At 37.9% G+C, this 19,733-nt stretch overlaps 5 protein-coding genes across 5 annotated transcripts in view; 1 reads left to right on the plus strand and 4 right to left on the minus strand.

The window, feature by feature from the left end:
• LOC104806213 (chitotriosidase-1) overlaps positions 1-1,034 on the minus strand; it is a 2,064-nt gene extending 1,030 nt beyond the window's left edge. Inside the window, 3 exon segments of the mRNA XM_010530987.2 lie at positions 1-2; positions 5-73; positions 297-1,034. The exon segment at positions 1-2 is cut by the window's left edge and continues 292 nt beyond it. Of these exon segments, the coding sequence (XP_010529289.1) occupies positions 1-2; positions 5-73; positions 297-996 (771 nt within the window). The 5' untranslated portion in view covers positions 997-1,034.
• A 9,625-nt stretch (positions 1,035-10,659) lies between these two features.
• On the minus strand, positions 10,660-11,655 carry LOC104806972. Its single transcript, XM_010532091.1, has one exon. The coding sequence runs from the start codon at positions 11,653-11,655 to the stop codon at positions 10,660-10,662; it is 996 nt and encodes a 331-aa protein (XP_010530393.1).
• A 1,284-nt stretch (positions 11,656-12,939) lies between these two features.
• Positions 12,940-13,821, minus strand: LOC104806974 (uncharacterized protein At4g04775-like). The gene is made up of 3 exons (XM_010532092.1): positions 13,647-13,821; positions 13,327-13,507; positions 12,940-13,254 (listed from the first exon to the last, which is right to left on the minus strand). Exons 2-3 carry the CDS (start codon positions 13,504-13,506, stop codon positions 12,940-12,942), a joined length of 495 nt encoding a protein of 164 aa, XP_010530394.1. The 5' UTR covers position 13,507; positions 13,647-13,821.
• Positions 13,822-15,720: 1,899 nt separating this feature from the next.
• LOC104806214 (protein PHLOEM PROTEIN 2-LIKE A1-like) lies at positions 15,721-17,265 on the plus strand. The gene is made up of 3 exons (XM_010530988.2): positions 15,721-16,085; positions 16,185-16,306; positions 16,654-17,265. The coding sequence occupies exons 1-3, from the start codon at positions 15,816-15,818 to the stop codon at positions 17,027-17,029; spliced, it is 768 nt and encodes a 255-aa protein (XP_010529290.1). The 5' UTR covers positions 15,721-15,815; the 3' UTR covers positions 17,030-17,265.
• A 1,529-nt stretch (positions 17,266-18,794) lies between these two features.
• The window catches only part of LOC104806215 (uncharacterized protein At4g19900), a 3,086-nt gene continuing 2,147 nt past the window's right edge, over positions 18,795-19,733 (minus strand). The window contains exons 3-5 of the mRNA XM_010530989.2: positions 19,588-19,713; positions 19,289-19,489; positions 18,795-19,187 (exon numbers count right to left, since the gene is read on the minus strand). Of these exons, the coding sequence (XP_010529291.1) occupies positions 19,001-19,187; positions 19,289-19,489; positions 19,588-19,713 (514 nt within the window). The 3' untranslated portion in view covers positions 18,795-19,000. The remainder of the gene's footprint in view (positions 19,188-19,288; positions 19,490-19,587; positions 19,714-19,733) is intronic.

Here is a 19,733-nt window from a genome sequence, read left to right on the forward strand (position 1 = left end):
ATCCCTAACCCCAGCTTCTTCGCCGGAGCTCCGGCCTGAATCCACGCCCTGACGCCGGCATCTCCACTTGGACCTGTCCGTTAACCGGTTTTGTATCAATGATATAGAAATTTCCGGTTTCTTCGTATACCGAATCAAATACGCTTATAAGTTGACTTGGTTCGGTTTTTTTATCTTGTTAGATCACGTTGTAAATGAGATATTTCCGGTTTATTGATATACCGAATCAAACACGTTTTCGGTTTATGTGGTTCGATTCTGGTTTAAACCGGTTCGGTTTAGCATAACCACGATACCTGCATTGGAAGGATCGTAGAGAGCAGCAGGTGGACCGGTTACTCTAGACCAACCCGGTCCGTAGAAATCATAGGCCATAAGGTTAACCCAATCCAAGTTGTTGGCAACGGACTGAACCGGGTAGTTAACCGAATAATAATTCGACGAGTAAAAAACCGCAGCCGACAACAGCAAACGCGGTCGACCGCTACTGCTGGCCTCGGACGCAGCCGCGGAACGCCATTCGCTTAACAGCGTTCCGAAGTTGGCCATCTCTGCGGCGTTGCTCGGATACTCCCAGTCAAGGTCGAGGCCGTGGAAACCGTACGATCTGGCCAATCTGATCGAAGAATCGATGAACGATTTCCTGGAGGTAGGGTTACTGGCCATGGAAGCAAACGCGGATTTGTCGGCGTTTCCGCCGCCGATGGAGAGGAGGGTTTTGACGTTAGGGTTCCGTCGTTGGACGGTCTGAGTGAAGGTGGAGAATTTGGGCTGGTTAGAGGAAGAGACGGTGACTTGGTAGGTTTGGGAGTTGAGATCAGCAAAGGCACAGAAGAGGTGAGTGAAGAGAGACGAGTCAATGTCGGTGGCCGGAAACTCGCTCGCCGGAAACCAGTACGACCCTTTCACGGCGGTTTGGGCGGCGGAGAATCGGAGGCCGACAAGGAAGAAGAAGGTGGTGAAGAAGATAAGCGAGAAGGGATTTGTCTGAGACATTTTTTTTTTCGTTGCAGACAGAGAGTTCTGATGGGTGTATTTATTGTGAAAATTTAAGTAATAATTTTTTTTTGAAAAATCTCAACAAAATCTCACGAAGGAGAGACATTTTCCACAAAGAGTGTGTATATAGCAGCGTGCTAAGTAGCCGACGTGGAAAATCTAGCAACCCAATTACATGATAGACTAATTACGTTGTCTAAACGTTTTAGCTTTGATGGCTAATCTTTTATTCTTATCTAGACTCTCAAGATATTTACTTTGAATAATAATAATAATAATAATAATGGACTAAAACTAATCATCAGCATTTTAAAATAGTTTTGGTAAATAAACGGGTTTTGAGTGCTTAAACGTGGAGAAAAAAGATTTGTACATGCGTAAACCCCAAGCCTGATTATAATAACACGTAACCATATTGGTATTATCTTTCATATTTTGCATTTAAATTTTGGCCCATCCCACAGAAGTACAACGTCATTTTCGGCCTTTGGTGCATTCGAATTTCCCAGAAGACCAAAGACAATTCAAACTAGATAAATACGTTTACCAAAACGAAAGAAAATTATTCCTCTTCTTTCTGCAAATATAATGTGATATGATATTTTAAAAAAAACTCCACCATGCAAAATAAACGGTGGAAAGGAAAAGACAAAAAAAAACCATGGAGCTATAAATGAAACGGGACTGTGCGTACGTATGTATATACCCATACTATGTATTGCAACCTAATCTTTGATTTTTTTTTTCTTCATTTTTTTTTGGAATTCTAGGGCTTATTCACCGTACCTTCAAAAACAGATACAAATAAATAGAAATAAGTGTATATGTATATATATATATATATGTGGCCACGTGGGTTGATGGGCCGTTAAGGTTGATATTTTATAGAGCAATAATCGAGTCTTCAACCTATTTTTTGTATAATAGATTGTCCGAGACCTTATAAACACGCACATATATAAATATATCTGAAAAATGTAATGAAAATCTAATGGAAAATGGCCCAAATAAATGTGAAACCCAAATTTTAGAGACTAAATTAATTTATTGGGCCAATGGTATACTGGCACATGCATAGGTAACGTTTGAACTGGTAAATGTTCAAGTACACGTGGCAGGATCTTATTCGTTGGTGTACGATAGCGGTTGATATTACAGAGTTGCCATTTAATACAAAATGGGTTTCCGTGTTTTTTAGCCCCAAAGATTCAAAAGGATCAAAACAAGGGGAGAAGATTAAACTATTTGCCGTTACTTTAGATTTCAATTACGCAGAAATATCATAATAACCAAACAGACCAAATCTTAAAACTTTTTTTTATAAAGATTTATCACCATTCATTTTCTTTATTACGACGGTACACGACAAATTCACTTGGAGAGGGGAAGCCCTTTCTCTAGCTCTTGGCTGATGCCCTTGGTGTCCCATCCCACGTCCGTGATGCTGCCATATCCATAAACAAAACAATTCCAATTAAGAATGTATTATACAATTGGTAATTATATTCATTTTCAATATTTATTCAAGCCCTTTATCTTAGAAGGAAAAGAGAGAGAGAGAGAGAGAGAGAGGAACCAGCGAGAGAGAGAGCGAAGTTGTGGTCAGCTCCGACATGCCAGGAGAAGTAACCGAGCAAGCCCTTCTGTTTAGAGTATCTAACTTTGGTCAAAATGCTCAGTTCATCATCGTACCCTATCCACGTGTTTCCCGCGTAACAGTAAGCTCCGACCACCGTCGAGTTATGGACCGTGACCGCTCCTTTATCCGCTATATGAACCTTTGTATCTCTTCATATTTCAAGCCATCGGCCGAAACCGCTGGTCCAGTCGTGGGCGCGAAGTAGCTGTGGCTGTTCGCGTTGGCCAGTTGCCACGCCCGTCCGTAGTACGGAATCCCTAATACCAGCTTCTTGGCCGGAACTCCGGCCTGAATCCACGCTCTTACGCCAGCGTCTCCATTAGGACCTGTTCGTTATCCGGTTTTGTATCACGTGATGAATGAGAAATTTCCGGATTATTAATATAGAACCGTCTCAAACATTATCTATATACAATTTGATTTCCGAGACCCTAAAAAATATAATATGTGTAATATTTCGATGTCGAGTATAGAAGAAGGATGAGAGTGAAGTTAGAGAATTTGGGTTGGTTTGAGGAAGAGACGGTGACTTCGTATGTTTGGTTGTTGAGATCAGCAAAGGCACAGAAGAGATGAGTGAAGAGAGACGAGTCAATGTCCTTGACCGGAAACTCGCTCTCCGGGAACCAGTACGAAGCTTTCACGGCGCCATTTCCGGCTGCGAATCGGAGGCCGGCGAGGAAGAAGAAGGTGGTGAAGACGATAAGGGAAAAAGGATTTGTCTGAGACATTTTTGTTCAGACAAGAGGGTTCAGACTTGTGTTACGTTTCAGTGACAGAGAGTTGAGGCTGTCGAGTGTATTTATTGTGAAAATTTTAAATAATAATTTTTTTTAGACTTTGAAAAATCTAAAACCAAATCTTACGAAAGAGAGAGAGTCTTTGGACATTTTCCACAAGAACGTATATAGCAAGCTCTGGGGCGACTTGGAAAATCCAGCAACTCAATTATCCTGTCTAAACGGATATTATGAGTTCTTTATTTTTTATTTCCAAAGTTTATCTTAATATATGGTTTTTCCATGTGCATATTTTTAAGCAATCCTCCGCCATACTCAGCGGCGAAACTAAAAAAAAATTGTTATTGGGGTAGTAGTTATTATATATAATATAAAAATTTATAAAAATATATTATAAAAATATTTACATTATATAATTAAATTCTATGATTTTTTATAGTTTGAAATCTATCCATAAAAATGTCATTTATAACTGTTTAAAATATTTTTGCAATGAAACAAATTACATAATCACTCAAAAAATGATCAACAATCCAGTTATGCAAAACTATATTCATAAAATTTATTGTTGAAAAACATCTATCAACAATTGTGGTGGCAACAAACAAAATCAATCACCGTTAAATCAGACTAGATTAAATCGTCTCAATATATTTTTTATTATCTTTTTTAGAAAGTCATCACCACATTTTGATAAGATCTCGTAATCAAATATTTGCGTCTTATCTCATCTCTTTTATTATAATGATATTCTATTTTTTTCTATTAGTAGGATCTAAATGCAAATCATTCAAATCAATTTGCTCAATATTGAGGGGATAACATGAAAACATGAAAAATTGATATATTGTTGATTGAAATTATAAATTATCTTGAGATATCAATGCAAAGATTTTTTTTGAAAAATTTGTTTATTGGTTTTTTTGTCAAATCAAATATATATATATATAGGGAAAATGACAAAAACCCACACAGATTATACCAAATGTGTAAAATTAGTACATCAATTTTTAATTTGACAAAATCTCCCATCTCATTTCAAATTTTCCTAATTTCCATCACATATTGTTTTGGAAATTTCCAATTACCACCGAAAAGGGAATTGACTCTGCCACATCAGCGTCTGATGGCTGATGTGTCACCATTCAGGATAAATGATGCCACGTCGGATGACACGTCTCATGCCACGTCACCAATTCGGTTATTGAAATCGATTCATTTAATTAAACCGGTTAAGGAAAAACCGATTTTTTTTTTTTAAAAAAAAGAGGATTTAGGGTTTCGAATTCGAAACCCTAAATCAGAAATCGACATCACATCCTCTCTCCTCTCCTCTCCGCTTCTCTCTCGTCGGTGCTGGGAAACTCCTCCACTGGGACGAGCTCCGGCATAGCTCCGACTTGTGTCGGTGTTGCTCCGGCGCAGATTCGACTCGTGTCGGTGGTTCAGTGGTTCGGTTGGTAGCTCCAGGTCGGTGATTCGCTCCTGCTCCATTTTCTGTGCTTCAGTTGTTCGCTCAGGGTCGATGGGTCGCTAAAGCTCCAGTTTCTCTGCTTCACTTGTTCGCTCAGGGTAGGTGGTTCGTTTCTGCTTCAGTTGTTCGCTCCGACTCGTATAAGTGTTGCTCCGGTGGTTCGGGGGAGCTTTCGTTCATTCTTTTGCTTTGGTTGGTCGCTCCGCTCGATTGTTCGGTCCTACTCCTGCGAAGATGAGGTCAGTTTTCTATTCTGCAAACTTCGTTAGTTATGAATGGTTGTTGTAGAATAAGAAAGCTTACAAATAGTTTTATAATATGCAGTTGGATTCAGATTAACTTTTACGTAGGTGGGTTTATGGAAGAAGTAAATGACAAAAGTTATTACTTAGGTGGGTTTGTTGAGAGAGGAGTTTGGTTTGACTCGGATACTCTGTGTTGGTTCATGTTTGAAGAGTTTGTCAAATCTCGTAAGATAGCCTCTCCAATAAGAGAAATGTGGTATAAGTTGCCGAGAGAGCCTCTGGAAAAGAAAAGAATGGTTCGGAAAGAGATGGTGGACAGTGAAATACGTGAAATGTGTAAAATGGCTAGAGTAGATGGTAGTTTGGATGTTTTTATTGATCACCAGGAGATAGATCCAGATGTAGAACCACGTCCCCGACTTACATGGGAAAATTCAGCTGCTGAGGGCGATAACAATGGTAGTGATGATGATAGTGATGATGATGATTTTGTTGAGGATGGTGATGTTAATGATTCATTATCCGATGAATGTTGGTATAGTGATGATGATCTTGAAGACTTTGATAATTTTGATTTTGATGGTGATGATTTTGTTGAACAAATCCCATGTGATCCGGTTGGTGATGATGATGGAGATGAGTGGAATGGTGATCGCTCATCTGACGAGTATATAGATAGTGATGGAAATATTCCACCAACCCCAGAAAACACAGATGAAGAATGGGAAAACTTTGATAATCCACCAAGAAAGAAAGACTCATCTTTTCCCTCAAATGAGTTTTTATATCTTGGAAGAACTTTCAACTCAGGGGAAGAGTTTAAGAAAGCATTATTTGATTATGTGTTGGATAAAAAATTCAATGTGAAGTTGTCAAGGTGGGATAAGACGAAATTGGAAGCTATATGTTGCAATGTAGGGTGTCCGTGGAGGGTTTATTGCTCGGTTGAGGTCCTTATAAGCAAGTGGATGATCAAAATTTATAAGGATGATCATAACCACGAGAAAGATACTTATGCAAGTCTGTTGACAATGCGTCAAATTGCGAGGTTGTATGCAGATAGGATTAGAACAGAGCTGAACTTCACAGCTGAGAAAATGCAGATTGACATTCAAAGATGCTATGGTTTGACGGTCACTCTTAGTAAATGTTTTAAGGCAAGACGTATTGCATTGAAAATGGTGATGGAAGAGCCTCATATTCAATTTAAGAAACTGTGAGACTATGAGTTAGAGCTCATTCGGTCAAATCCTAATATCACTACATAAGTCGGATTAGCTAAAGTGGCAAAGCGTCAGGGAGTATTCGACCGTTTCTACGTGAGTTTTGGAGTGTTACGAGATGCCTGGAAAGCACATTGTCGTCCTATAATTGGTTTGGATGGTTGTTTTTTGAAGTGGGAGATGAAGGGTGAACTTCTGGCTGCTGTTGGAAGGGATGACAATGACGACATGTTCCCTATTGCTTGAGCAGTTGTACGTATCGAAGATACAGATACGTGGACCTGGTTTGTGAGGAAATTGCGATTAAATTTGGGATTGGATGATGGAAAGGGTCTGACTATAATGTCCGACAAGCAAAAGATAATTGATATATCATTTTTTGATGAAAGTACTATCTTTTTACACTTTGTAAATGTGTTAAATATCATTGCATTTGCTTTTGTTTTCCAGGGGTTAGTGACTGCAGTCGAAAACGAGCTTCCTATGTCCGAGCATAGGATGTGCACACGTCATATATTTGCGAATTTCAAGAAGAAATTCAAGGATCTCGAATTGAAGTTGCTATTCTGGAAGGCTGCAAAATGCTACCTAGTCCGTGAGTTTGAAGGATACGCCCTTGACATTAGAAGGTACAATCCATTGGCGTATGAAGCCTTTATGCGGGCTAATCCTAGGAAGTGGTGCAGGGCATTTTTCAATCCCGAGTCTCGTTGCAATGCAGTGCAAAACAACTTGTCGGAGAGTTTTAATGGTTCGATTAGAAATGCCCGTCTACGACCACTAATTGATATGCTTGAGGAAATCCGCAGAAAAGCAATGCAACGTAACTCACGACGAGCACGTCAAGCTGAAAGGTGTAAAACTGAGTTCACACCTAGGTTTATGAGGAAGTTGGACACCATGTTGACCCGAGCTCAACATTGTCACATCATAAAAAGTGGACAGGGAAAATATGAGGTGTCTGAGTTTGGTGTTAGTTACACGGTTGATTTGTCTGCAAATCAATGTGCTTGTCGGAGATGGCAATTGATGGGTATACCTTGTCAACATGCCATTGTTGTAATCAAAGTGACTCGAGACAAACTCTCCAGGTTAGGAAAATCATACAGTTTAGCATATATTCAATATATTGGTGACTGTTAATTCCCACGCACTATCCTTTGTTACTGATTTAACACCCAAAATTAACAGATTTCTGGGTTGTATTTATCAATAGGAAATTCTTGAGAAGAAGAAGAATTTAATCAATGCTTATCATATTACGCCATCTATCGAAACATTACATAAATATGTTCTGAAAAAAAACTGCAACATACAAATAACTGCTTCAGAAAAACTAACAATAATAAACTTCCTAATCTTATCATCTGACTTTTATTCAAATACGTGGTGGACATGCCTTGATCCAACTCACAGCTTGCTCACCAACATACTCCTTCTTGGATTAAGGCCTCGAATACATCCCAATCTTCTCCCTTAATATCTCGAACCTGCTGGCATGAAATGACTTAGTAAACAAATCAGCTTTCTGATTTTCCGACTTGCAGTAAACCAAACTGATCTCTCCTTCTTGCTGAATTTCCCTAAGGAAATAATACTTGATCTTGAAGTGTTTTGTCTTCCCATGAAACACCGGGTTTTGCGAAATAGCTATTGCCGCCTGATTGTCTATCTGAATTCTTGTAGCTCCTTTGATTTCTGTCTCCAAATCCTTCAAAATCTTCCTAAGCCAGATGGCCTGATTTGCTGCTTCGGTTGCAGCCACAAATTCCGCCTCTGCAGTGGACTGCACCACTATACTCTGCTTCTTCGAACTCCATGAAAAACACCATGAACCAAGTGTGAAACAATATCCAGAAGTGCTTTTCATGTCCTCTGTTGATCCTCCCCAATCACTGTCGACAAAACCCTCCAAACCAAAATTCTGCACTGAACAGAAATTGATTCCAAGAGAACGAGTTCCATTCAGATATCTTAGAACTCTTTTCGCAGTGATTAGGTGCTCCTCCTTAGCATAACTCAGATAACGTGAGAGCACATTAACGGTATACAAGATATCTGGTCTCGAAACCGTTAGGTACATCAAACATCCGATCATGCTTCTGTATAATCCCTCTTCAACTGATTTACTTTCTTCAAACTTCTTTAGCTTTGCTTTCTGCTCCAATGGGGTTCTCATGCTCTTGCTATGCTCCATATTGAAACGTTCCAATATCTGCTTGAGATACTTCTTCTGACAGATGAAAATCCCTTCTTCAGATTGAGAGATTTCCAAACCCAAAAACTGAGACATAAGTCCGAGATCTGTCATCTCGAATTCTTTGCTCAAGAACATCTTCAGGTCTTCTATTTCTGCTTCATCTCCACCAGTCACGAGCAAATCATCCACATATATAGATACAACTACCATACCTTGTTTTCCCTTCTTGACATACATAGTGTGTTCACTCAGACTTCGGACAAAGCTGAGTTTTCGAAGACTTTGATCCATCTTCTCATACCAGGCTCTTGGAGCCTGTTTCAAACCATAAAGAGCCTTTTTCAACAAATATACCTTCTCTTCTTCTCCTTTGATTGTAAATCCTTCTGGTTGTTCAACGCATGTCTCTTCTTTTAATTCTCCATTCAGAAACGCCACTTGACATCCATATGAAACACCTTCCACTTCATTTGTGCCGAGAGTGCCAGCAATAGTCTGATCGTGTCCATACGAGCCACTGGAGCGAATGTTTCTGAGTAGTCCACACCCCAAACTTGAGCATACCCTTTCACCACAAGCCTGGCCTTGAATTTATTTACTGTTCCATCGGGGTTGAACTTTGTTTTGTAAATCCATTTTACCCCGATGACTTTCTTGTTTCTTGGTCTGTCAACAAGAGACCAAGTTTTGTTCTTATTGATCATTCTCAATTCTTCTTCCATAGCTATTTTCCACTTCTCATCAACCTTTGCTTCTTCATAACCAGATGGTTCCATGACAGCTATGTTGCACCTTTCATAGATGTCTGTTAGTGACCTGGTACCTCTAACTGGAACATCATCTGGTTCATCTTCAATCTCCTGGCGAGATTTTGTCTTTGGACCAATCCCACCTCTCAGTTTCTAAAAACTTAACGTCCCTACTTACAATAACCCTTCTTGAGTTTGGTAAGTAGATTCGATAAGCTTTTGAAACCAAACTGTACCCAACGAAAATTCCCACTTCTGATCTTGTATCCAACTTATCTCTCCTAACTTCAGGAACATATGAAAAACATACACAACCAAACACCTTGAAATTTTCACAGTTTGGTTTCTTACCAGACCAGACTTCGAACGGAGTTTGTTTGTCGAGAGCCTTTGTCAAAAGTCGGTTTAGTAAGAACACTGCTGTGCTTGATGCCTCTGCCCAGAAACGTTTTGGCAGACCCTTCTCGAGCAATAAACACCGTGCCATCTCCATTATTGTCATATTCTTCCGCTCACTCACCCCATTTTGCTGAGGAGAGTAAGGTACAGAGTATTGGTGCTTGATTCCTGCATCTTCACAAATTTTTCTGAACTTTGCAGAAGTATATTCAGTCCCGTTATCAGATCTAATCACCTTGATCTTCTTATTACTTTCATTCTCAACCTCATTCTTGTACTTTTCAAAAATTCCATCAACCTCAGACTTTAGCTTCATGAAGTAAATCCAGCACATGCGAGAATAATCATCAATGAAAATTATGAAGTACCTGCTTCCCGTGAGAGATTCCACAGGCATTGGACCACAAACATCAGTGTGAATCAATTGTAATTTCTCGCTTGCCCTCCAACTAGATGAGTTGAACGGTAACCTCTTATGTTTTCCCAAAGGACAAGTCTTACAAACTGCTTCATCGTTCTGAAATTCAGGCAAACCCCTGATCATGTTGAGTTTTGACATTTGCACCAGACCTTTCCCGTGAAAATGTCCCAACCTTTTGTGCCAGAGATCCTCTTCCATCATCTGTGATTTCATTGTCTTGTCCCCACTAGTATCAGGTATAAACGAGAAACTCTTATTCTTCATCCTGATCTTGAACAGAACAGGATTAGTATCATTCCCTATGATACACTCTTCATCATCAAACACAACTCTGTATCCCTTTGATAATAACTGAGCCACACTTAGTAGATTCTGGTCTATCTCAGGAACAAACAAAACTTCAGATAGAATCCTGTTTCCATCAGCAGTTTTGATGCATACATCACCTTTCCCTTCTACTGCAATATGTTCTCCATTTCCTATCTTGACCTTTGAATTGAATGATGTGTCGAGCCTCTTGAACAAACTTTTATTACCAGTCATGTGGTTAGTGCAGCCACTATCCACAAGTCATCCACTCTTATCAGCACCTGAAGCATAACATGTAGCAACGAATAAGTTTTCTGTATCGATCATTTCTACAGGTTTGGCTTCAGCGATTTGATGACCCTTATTCCTGCAGAATCTCTCGATATGTCCAAGTTTTTTACAAGCTCGGCACTTCACATTCGGATTTCTCCAACATCTCCAATGAGGATGATTGGTCTTGTTGCAATGTTTGCAAGGCTCGGTGGAACTATGGCTTGCATTTGCTACCGACATAGCACTTGTCTGTTTCTTTCCTTCTGCATCAGATTTCTGTTTCTTCTTCTTGGTTTTCTCAGCCTTCTTTCCCTTCGCCTTAGCCATCAATGCCCCTTCGACCGACTCCTCCTTCCTCATCAGCCTCCTCTGCTCCTGTGCTTGAAGAGCACCTAAGATTTCTGGCAACTTCATTGCAGAAATCTCCTTTGTGTTCTCTAAGGTTGCAATGGTGGCTTCAAATCTTTCTGGAACCGAAACCAACAATTTCTGAACTATCTTCTCATCAGCAACATCTGTTCCAAGGATTCGAACATTGTTGATTATGGTTACCAATCGATCTGCATAATCTGTCACAGATTCTTCCTCTTTCATCTGTTGCCTTTCAAAATCTCGCAACAGGTTCAGCACCTTCATACTTCTTATCTTCTCATTCCCTTCATACTCACTTTTCAGAAAATCCCACATAAGTTTTGCAGATCCCAACTTCATAATCTTGATCAAGACTGATGGTGTTACTGCAGAAAAAATGCAGGACTTTGCTTTTGCTTTCTTGGTAACTCTCTCCTTGTGATTCCTCATCTGAGTCACGGTTGGATTCGCGCCTAGGGGAGGAATCTCGTAATCCTCCTCCACTGGCTCCCAGAGATCAGTTCCCTCTAAGAAAGCCTTCATTCTAACTGACCAAATCTGATAGCCTTCACCGTTGAAAACTGGTGGTTTCTGGGTCTGAAACGTTGCTCTTGAAGTCTCGGCTTGATCCATAACTTCTGGAAAAATGATCACAGATCCCACAAGATCCAAAGCTTGCTCTGATACCACTGTTAATTCCCACGCATTATCCTCTGTTACTGATTTAACTAGGGGTGGCCATTTCGGTTATTAACCGAATAACCGAACCGAACCGAACCGAATAAGACATAACCGTACCCGAACCGAACCCGACATCAAAACCGAACGGTTATGATTTCCTTAAACCCGAAAAACCGAAACCGAAACCGAACCGAACCGAATAAAAAATAACCGAAAAAACCGAGAGAATAACCGACAATTTTCTTTGAAAAATTGAACTTTTTACCAAAACCGAACCGAACCCGAACCGAAAAATAACCGAACCGAAATTTATATAAAAACCGAATGGTTATAGTTTTTCTATAACCGAAATAACCGAACCCGAATATAACCGAACCGAACCCGAACCGAAACCCGAAATGGCCACCCCTAGATTTAACACCCAAAATTAACAGATTTCTGGGTTGTATTTATCAATAGAAAATTCTTGAGAAGAAGAAGAATTTAATTAATGTTTATCATATTACGCCATCTATCGAAACATTACATAAATATGTTCTGGAAAAAAACTGCAACATACAAATAACTGCTTCAGAAAAACTAACAATAATAAACTTCCTAATCTTATCATCTGACTTTTATTCAAACACGTGGTGGACATGCCTTGATCCAACTCACAGCTTGCTCACCAACAGTGACTCACTTTAAATTTTTTTGCATGTATGTTTCTCATTATTTCTTGAAATCAACATGGCAAGCAACATACCAGAACAATATAAACCCTGTCAATGGTGAACCGTTGACATACCAGAACAACATACCAGAACAATATAAACCTCTCTTTCAACCAGATTTCTGGGTCTTTCCCCAACAATGTTGGTAACTTCGTCTTGCTCGAGTCCATTGACGTCTGCCACAACAATTTTTCTGGTGAAATCCCTGAAGCCAATCTTTGGTATCCATTGATGGGTCTCTGCCTGATGGTTTTGGTTCTGCATTCCCAAAGCTCAAAGCTTTGAACCTTGTAGGAAACCAGATTCATGGCAGGGACACATAAATTTATTCGTACACAAAATCACGAAATGCGGTACTTACTAAAACCAATATTTCATATAAAAACAACCGAGAATATTAACCAAAATATTAAACCCAATGTTCAAACAAAAACAACTGAGAATCATACTACCAAAACAACTGAGAATAAACAACTGAGAATAATACTAACCCTTGTAACAAACCCAAGTAACAAACACAAATTTAAAGTCGAGGTAAACCATAGTAGTATAAAAACATAACAATTCCTACTAAGACAAACACAAATTTGTATTTATCCGCTTCAATTTGTGCCACCTTAGCTTTGTAGAATTCCAACTCCTTAGCCAAGACTTCGATTTTTTCCACTTTTGCTTTGTAAATTTCCAACTCATGTGTCAATGCTTCGATTTTTTCCTCTTCACCATTGCATACCAATTTCTCCATTACTCTTTGTACTGACTCAAAGCCATCTTTCAATTTCTCGATTTCTTCCATCGTAGCTTCATCAAACCATTTGAAAACATGCTTTTTGCTACCCTAACACAAGATTAAAAGGTATAAAATCAACCAATGTTTATACGTAAATAAATCATGTTTTATACACAATACCTCTTGATTAGCACATCGAAAAAATACTCTTCCGGGATTGTTGTCTATTTTTGAAGTAAATCTCACGATACGACTTCCACATTCGCATTTTTGGGGGAATCCCTTCGCCGGTATAGCTTCAGCTCTATGGTTATTAGAACTCCCACTGTATTTCGAACTGCTTTCGGATTTACAACTCATTCTACACACATAAAACCACAATGCATTCTCATCACATAATCGAAACTTATAACCGATGAAAACAGAACAACAATGCAGGATCGAATCTGGAAAAGCGCGAACAAATGAGAAACCACATTCAAAAAAGAAAATTGATGTACCTGCCAAAACACAAGCAGGCAAAACACGATGCACGATCGAACCAGATGCAAGATCGAAACACCGAAGAAGGCTCGAAACAGCGAAGCACGACCGAACCACCGACACGAGTCGAATCTGCGCCGGAGCAACACCGACACAAGTCGGAGCTTTGCCGGAGCTCGTCCCAGTGGAGGAGTTTCCCAGCACCGACGAGAGAGAAGCGGAGAGGAGAGGAGAGGAGAGAGGATGTGATGTCGATTTCTGATTTAGGGTTTCGAATTCGAAACCCTAAATCCTCTTTTTTTTTAAAAAAAAAATCGGTTTTTCCTAAACCGGTTTAATTAAATGAACCGATTTCAATAACCGAATTGGTGACGTGACATGAGACGTGTCATCCGACGTGGCATCATTTATCCTGAATGGTGACACATCAGCCATCAAACGCTGATGTGGCAGAGTCAATTCCCTTTTCGGTGGTAATTGGAAATTTTCCAAACAATATGTGATGGAAATTGGGAAAATTTGAAATCGGATGGGAGATTTTGTCAAATTAAAAATTGATGTACTAATTTTACACATTTGGTATAATCTGTGTGGGTTTTTGTCATTTTCCCTATATATATATAACAAATTTTTGAGTATGATCAAAATACAGAAACTGATAAACAAATAAAAAAATAAAATCTCTTAAAAAAATTATAACACTTAAATATCTTTAAATTGATTGTTCTTTATTTTTTTGTATTATAAGTGAATATTAGATTTGTAGATGTTTTTTAAGAGAATTGAGAGAAAAATATTAAAAAATAGATGCAAAATAAAATTATTTTTTTATAACCGCCAAAAGAACGTATTTTATCCGGATCAATAAAAAAACTCTATACTTTTTTTATTATCAAATAAATTGTGAACTTTATTCAGTTAACTGATAAAATTTTATATTTTTAAACGAGTAACTTAAAAACTCCCGTGTCGTGATGTTGATGACGACGGAAATGGAAAAGGTGATTTGGCTCGACTGAATTATGTCTACATAGTATCAATTTGTCACATCATTATTATTCATTTAATTTTAAATTAAATATATAACGGCATTATTATGGCCTTTGGCGGATTTAAATGAAATTCCAAGAAGACCAAAGATAATTCCAAACTAGACAACTATAGTTTTTATCTTACGGATAAAGATATGTTTTTTTTTTCAATTTTTCGTTTTTCTTCTGTGTTATATCATTATGCGAATTTAATTTAATAGGATATTTTAACCAAAAAAAAAAACGTAATAGGATATTTTTAAATCCACCATGCAATATTAACCGTGGGACCAAAAATGAAACGGGAATTCGCCGTGGATACATATAAATAGAAACAAGTATATAGGCGTATGTATAGATATACGACAGAACTGATCGCCGTTGAGCTTCTAGAACGTGATGACAGATGTTGAACGGACGGTGCAAATTTTGGAGCACCACTCAGTGGTATCCACGCGAAGCATCGAATCATTCCCCTCTCCTTGAAAGATTCAATTCTGTAGTGAAGTGCGGTCCGGACGAGTGCGCACAATAGAAGACAATGTGTTTTTTTTTTTTGGAAAATCCCTTTTTTGTAACTTTACATAAAATTATGCAAAAAATTTTTTACCAAATTTTGATAAATAAATACACCAAATATTAAAATATATATAAAAAACATATCAATTCTTGAAATCGAAAACAATTATTAGATTTTTTTTGGTAAAGTTGAAATCGAAAATAAGTCGTGTATGAAATTGTTTTCGATTTCAAGAGTTGGATGTATTTTTTTGGTAAAGTTTGTTGTTCAATTGTTAGACTTTTTTTAGTATTAAGACTGAATTTTATTTGATTTTTTAGACGTGGTCTGAAATAATCGGTTAATTAGAAATTACATAGAACAAAAATTCAAGGGTTTAAGAGAGGAATATATGTGTAACAAAGCTATTATATTCTAAACGCATTAGACATAATTATTAAAGAAAGAACGTATCCATTGGACAAGACTGCACATAAAAAAAAAATCCAAGTTGATATTAAATAAAAAAACAGAATAAATCCAAGTTTATAAATACATAATGCCAAAAATGTAAAACTCAAACGACCTCCACATCTCTATATCTTCTTATAGTTTTTGTTATAATATATCAAGAAAATAACCAAAAACAAAATAAAATGTGGCATTTCAAACTAGCTAAAAAGATGCCGATCATAGACGCCGGAGCTCCGGCGAAGAGAGACGGCGAAGCAAAGCATCCGCCGTGCAAACACATCCTATCCCCCGCCTCTGCCGACGCCGCCGCCGCCGCCGAGGCGGAGAGGAGCGTCGTACGGACATCGAAGCTCCCGCATAACTGCGAGGCCATTCTGAGAAACGCGGGCTTGTCCCCGGACAAATTCATCGATCGCCTCCACGAGGGTGTTTTCTTGAAGAACAAGACACAGGTCACACATATAAACACATATGTATATATGTATTAAATTCTGGGTTTTGATTATTATATATTGATGTTTGATCTATATATATATATATATATATATCAGAAATATTGGGTGGAGGGGAGCTCGAGCAGCAACTGTTTCATGGTCTACGCGAGAGATCTGTCCATCACTTGGTCTGAAAACACGACCTACTGGACATGGTTCTCTTTCAAGGACACTCCCAAGTAAACATCTTACCTTTCTCAATCGAAATTGTTATTACTTTTAGGGTAAATCACATATTAACCATACAAACTCAAATAAAATACACGAACTTTAATTGATATTACCACATAAATATATAAACTTTTCCTAAGTTATGCATTAAACTCTCAATTACTTTTAAAAAATAATGAAATTAAACCATAAAATGTTAAACAGTTTCCAAAAACCACCATGATATTATGATTTTTGCAAACCGTTTAAAAGTTTTGTATAGAAGTTTAGAAGAGTATTGTATTTTTTAAAAATAAATTAAAACTCATGCATTTATTTAGAGGGTTTTTTCACAAATTCGTGTATTAATATACAGCGACACGCTCGTCGAAGGGGTGGAGCTGAAAAACGTGTGTTGGCTGGACATAAGCGGGAAATTCGAGACGGTGAATCTAACACCGGGAACAACGTACGAGGTTGTGTTCGTGGTGAAGTTGGAAGATCCGGCGTACGGATGGGACACGCCGGTTAACGTGAAGCTCACGCTTCCCTCCGGACAGCAGATATCTGACCGGAAAGTGATCCTGAAAGAGAAGATGAGGTACCAGTGGCTCGATATTCCGGCGGGAGAGTTCGTGCCGTCGTCGGAGAACGCCGGAGAAATCAGGTTCTCGATGTACGAGCATGATTCCGGCACTTGGAAGAAGGGCCTCTTCGTCAAAGGTGTTGCCATTCGCCCCAAATCGCACTAAGTCCATGTGATACATATATATATATATATGTATAGATTGATGGGCAACTTTATAGAGCAATAATCCGGCCTTCAACCTAATTTATGATCGATAGATTATCCGATATGTTATATATATATATGTGTGTGTGTGTGTGAATAAGATTTTAAGCGAGTGGACTGAGGTTTGTAATGCGATAAGTTTGAAATTCCCGATGTATGGAATTTGATAGTCGATGCTCAAATTGATTCAATTTAGTATTTTCTCTTTTGAATTTCGTCATTTTGCATAGAAAATTAAATGGTTGTTAATTAGTCTCTATAACTAGGATGGGTATTTTTACCCAAGACTCGCGGGTTTTCAAATATCCTACCTCGTGTGTACCCGGTTTAACTATTCACATGATGATAATGAGATTGATATCGGTTTTTAAGATACAAGAAACTTGAGTTTCAAGTTCGGATATGAATTTCATTATTTCATGACGGATTATCTCACAAGTATCTAATTAACTTATATATTTACAAAATATCATTTCTTTTTTATATATTTGTTTGCCAAAATATTGTATGTTTTATTTGGAAGCTCAGTTGAAGATTTGTTGATTTTTACAAATTCAGATTCAAATTTATATATTTTGGATGAATGTTATATGAAATATTTCTAGCATTCGATTATATAGGATCTATTTCAAAATTTTTTATTTAATATTTACGTATTCGGGTTCGATGGATATCCGATCTTATGGGTATCAAAATCACGGATACTCGAAACTCGTGAGACTGAGATCGAAACATTATCATCCAATAACCTGATGAGACTAAGATTGAGACCGGATACCCTAAAAAAATCCGAACAACCGTGGTCTAGTCTTGGTTATAACCAATTACTAGATTAATATAACTCAAATATTCATTATTTCGGTCCATACATAAACCAATCCAATATCTTGTTCTAGATATTTGGTCCAACATCAATAGAATTTGACGGTTTCTGTTTGTATATATACATAAGTCAAGTTGTATTGATCTCTTGGAACCGATACCGGTGGATGTTTAAATTGAAACGAGACTAGAGTTCTTTTGAAGGTTCATTTGTTTTGAATAGAAAATAAAGAGAATATATGGTATAGTTTAGATATCCACAATTCAACACACGCGGTCCAATAGAAATATGATATGAGTTTTACTAATCTTTATATTTTTAAAATAGAATATTTTTAAGCTTAATATTTTTTTTCGTCGTATTAGAGAAAGTGGGCGAATAAATCTAAACCACAGAGAGATTTTGCTGTATAGCTTACATAATAAAGCAAGGCATAAGGAATAGACGATTGGATGGTACCGAAGAAAAAGAAAGAAGAATAAAATGTTCCATTGAATAAGACATAAAGGTGGATGGAACAAATTCCAAGTCAAATACTAAATAATTCTAAAAGTATATTTTATATTCATTATGTAATTATGCCTATTTTTTTAATTATGAATAAAATGCACCAATAGAGATAGTCATTTTTGTCATTAATGAAATAATCGAATCGAATTGAACCAAACCGAATAATATATAATCGTAATTAAACCGAATCCAATATAAAAACCGAAAAGTTATAAATTTTCTAAATCCGAGAAAACCAAATCCGAACCAAAATGAATAAAAAAACCCAACAATTTCTTTAAAAAAAATGAACATTTTACTTGTAAAAAATCGAATCCAAAATAAATTGAACTTAACCGAACCAGGAAGTAATATTAAAAACGAATGGTTATAATTTATCTATAACCAAATATAACCGAATCGAACCCGAATGGATTGAAACCTCAAAATGGCCACTTCTAGGCAGCGACATGAAAATGCACCAGAGATCTACTAAACCCTAACATGAAGAATGATGTGGTAAAAGCAAACAGGGGATGATGATCATGTCTATGTCTAAATACTTTCTGCCAAAAAAAAATGGTTTCTATGTCGGAAAAAAAAAACCAAGAACTATTATTATAATACATCAGAGCATCGGATACAAGAGTGATTGATGAACTTGGCCACGAGGCTTTCAGGCTCAGGGATAAGCGATGAACTTACGCTGTTCCATAGATGGAACGTGAGCGATTCCTTCGTAATCTTCTCCATCAGTTCATCTTGCTGAGATTTCTCGGCTTCTGCTGCAGGCGATGCAAAATATCTGCGCCCAGTTCAAGTTTTTCAAGTTAGAACAAAGAATCTGCCTGCCATTGTCGAAAAAAATCTCGTTCGAAAGTTTTCAGTTGCCGGTCTTTTTTTTACCCGGCTATCTGTCGTGAACTGATCGGGAAGAAAACAGACGACGGCTGAACCTTCAACCCTTCTTGATTCATATCCCGTCGATTCTTCTTTCCGTTCATAAACCTTTTCCCCACTCTTGTCAGGAGATCGGCCCCGTTACATCTCAAACACTTGTCATCGTATGTCATGTAGTACTCGTTCAAGCATTCCAGCAAGAACGGGCTGCAGATCCGATAATAACAATATACCGAAGATTTAAGAGTTAATGGCTGTCAGAATGTCGAAAACAGAAATGGTTAAAGTCTTGATAGTGTTACGACCTTTTCTTATCAAACGCCATGACTGCACCATTCAACGAACCGCCATCCTCCATACCCAGAGTGTTTCTTAACGACGATAATGAACGTAAAACAATGACGTCGGAATCGAGATAAACACCTCCATACCTGCATAAGAATATGATCGG

Source organism: Tarenaya hassleriana, unplaced genomic scaffold (assembly GCF_000463585.1).
Source record: "Tarenaya hassleriana unplaced genomic scaffold, ASM46358v1 Cleome12, whole genome shotgun sequence".
In the NCBI taxonomy this organism is placed as follows: domain Eukaryota; kingdom Viridiplantae; phylum Streptophyta; class Magnoliopsida; order Brassicales; family Cleomaceae; genus Tarenaya; species Tarenaya hassleriana.

Bases quoted from the DNA above. Each gene is read 5' to 3' on its own strand.
- LOC104806214 (XM_010530988.2), top strand. From the start codon at position 15,816: ATGTGGCATTTCAAACTAGCTAAAAAGATGCCGATCATAGACGCCGGA. The intron at 16,086-16,184 runs GTCACACATATA...TATATATATCAG, and splicing joins TCTTGAAGAACAAGACACAG to AAATATTGGGTGGAGGGGAG. The intron at 16,307-16,653 runs GTAAACATCTTA...ATTAATATACAG, and splicing joins TCTTTCAAGGACACTCCCAA to CGACACGCTCGTCGAAGGGG.
- LOC104806972 (XM_010532091.1), bottom strand. From the start codon at position 11,655: ATGGATCAAGCCGAGACTTCAAGAGCAACGTTTCAGACCCAGAAACCA.
- LOC104806974 (XM_010532092.1), bottom strand. From the start codon at position 13,506: ATGAGTTGTAAATCCGAAAGCAGTTCGAAATACAGTGGGAGTTCTAAT. The intron at 13,255-13,326 runs GTATTGTGTATA...ATCTTGTGTTAG, and splicing joins TTCGATGTGCTAATCAAGAG to GGTAGCAAAAAGCATGTTTT.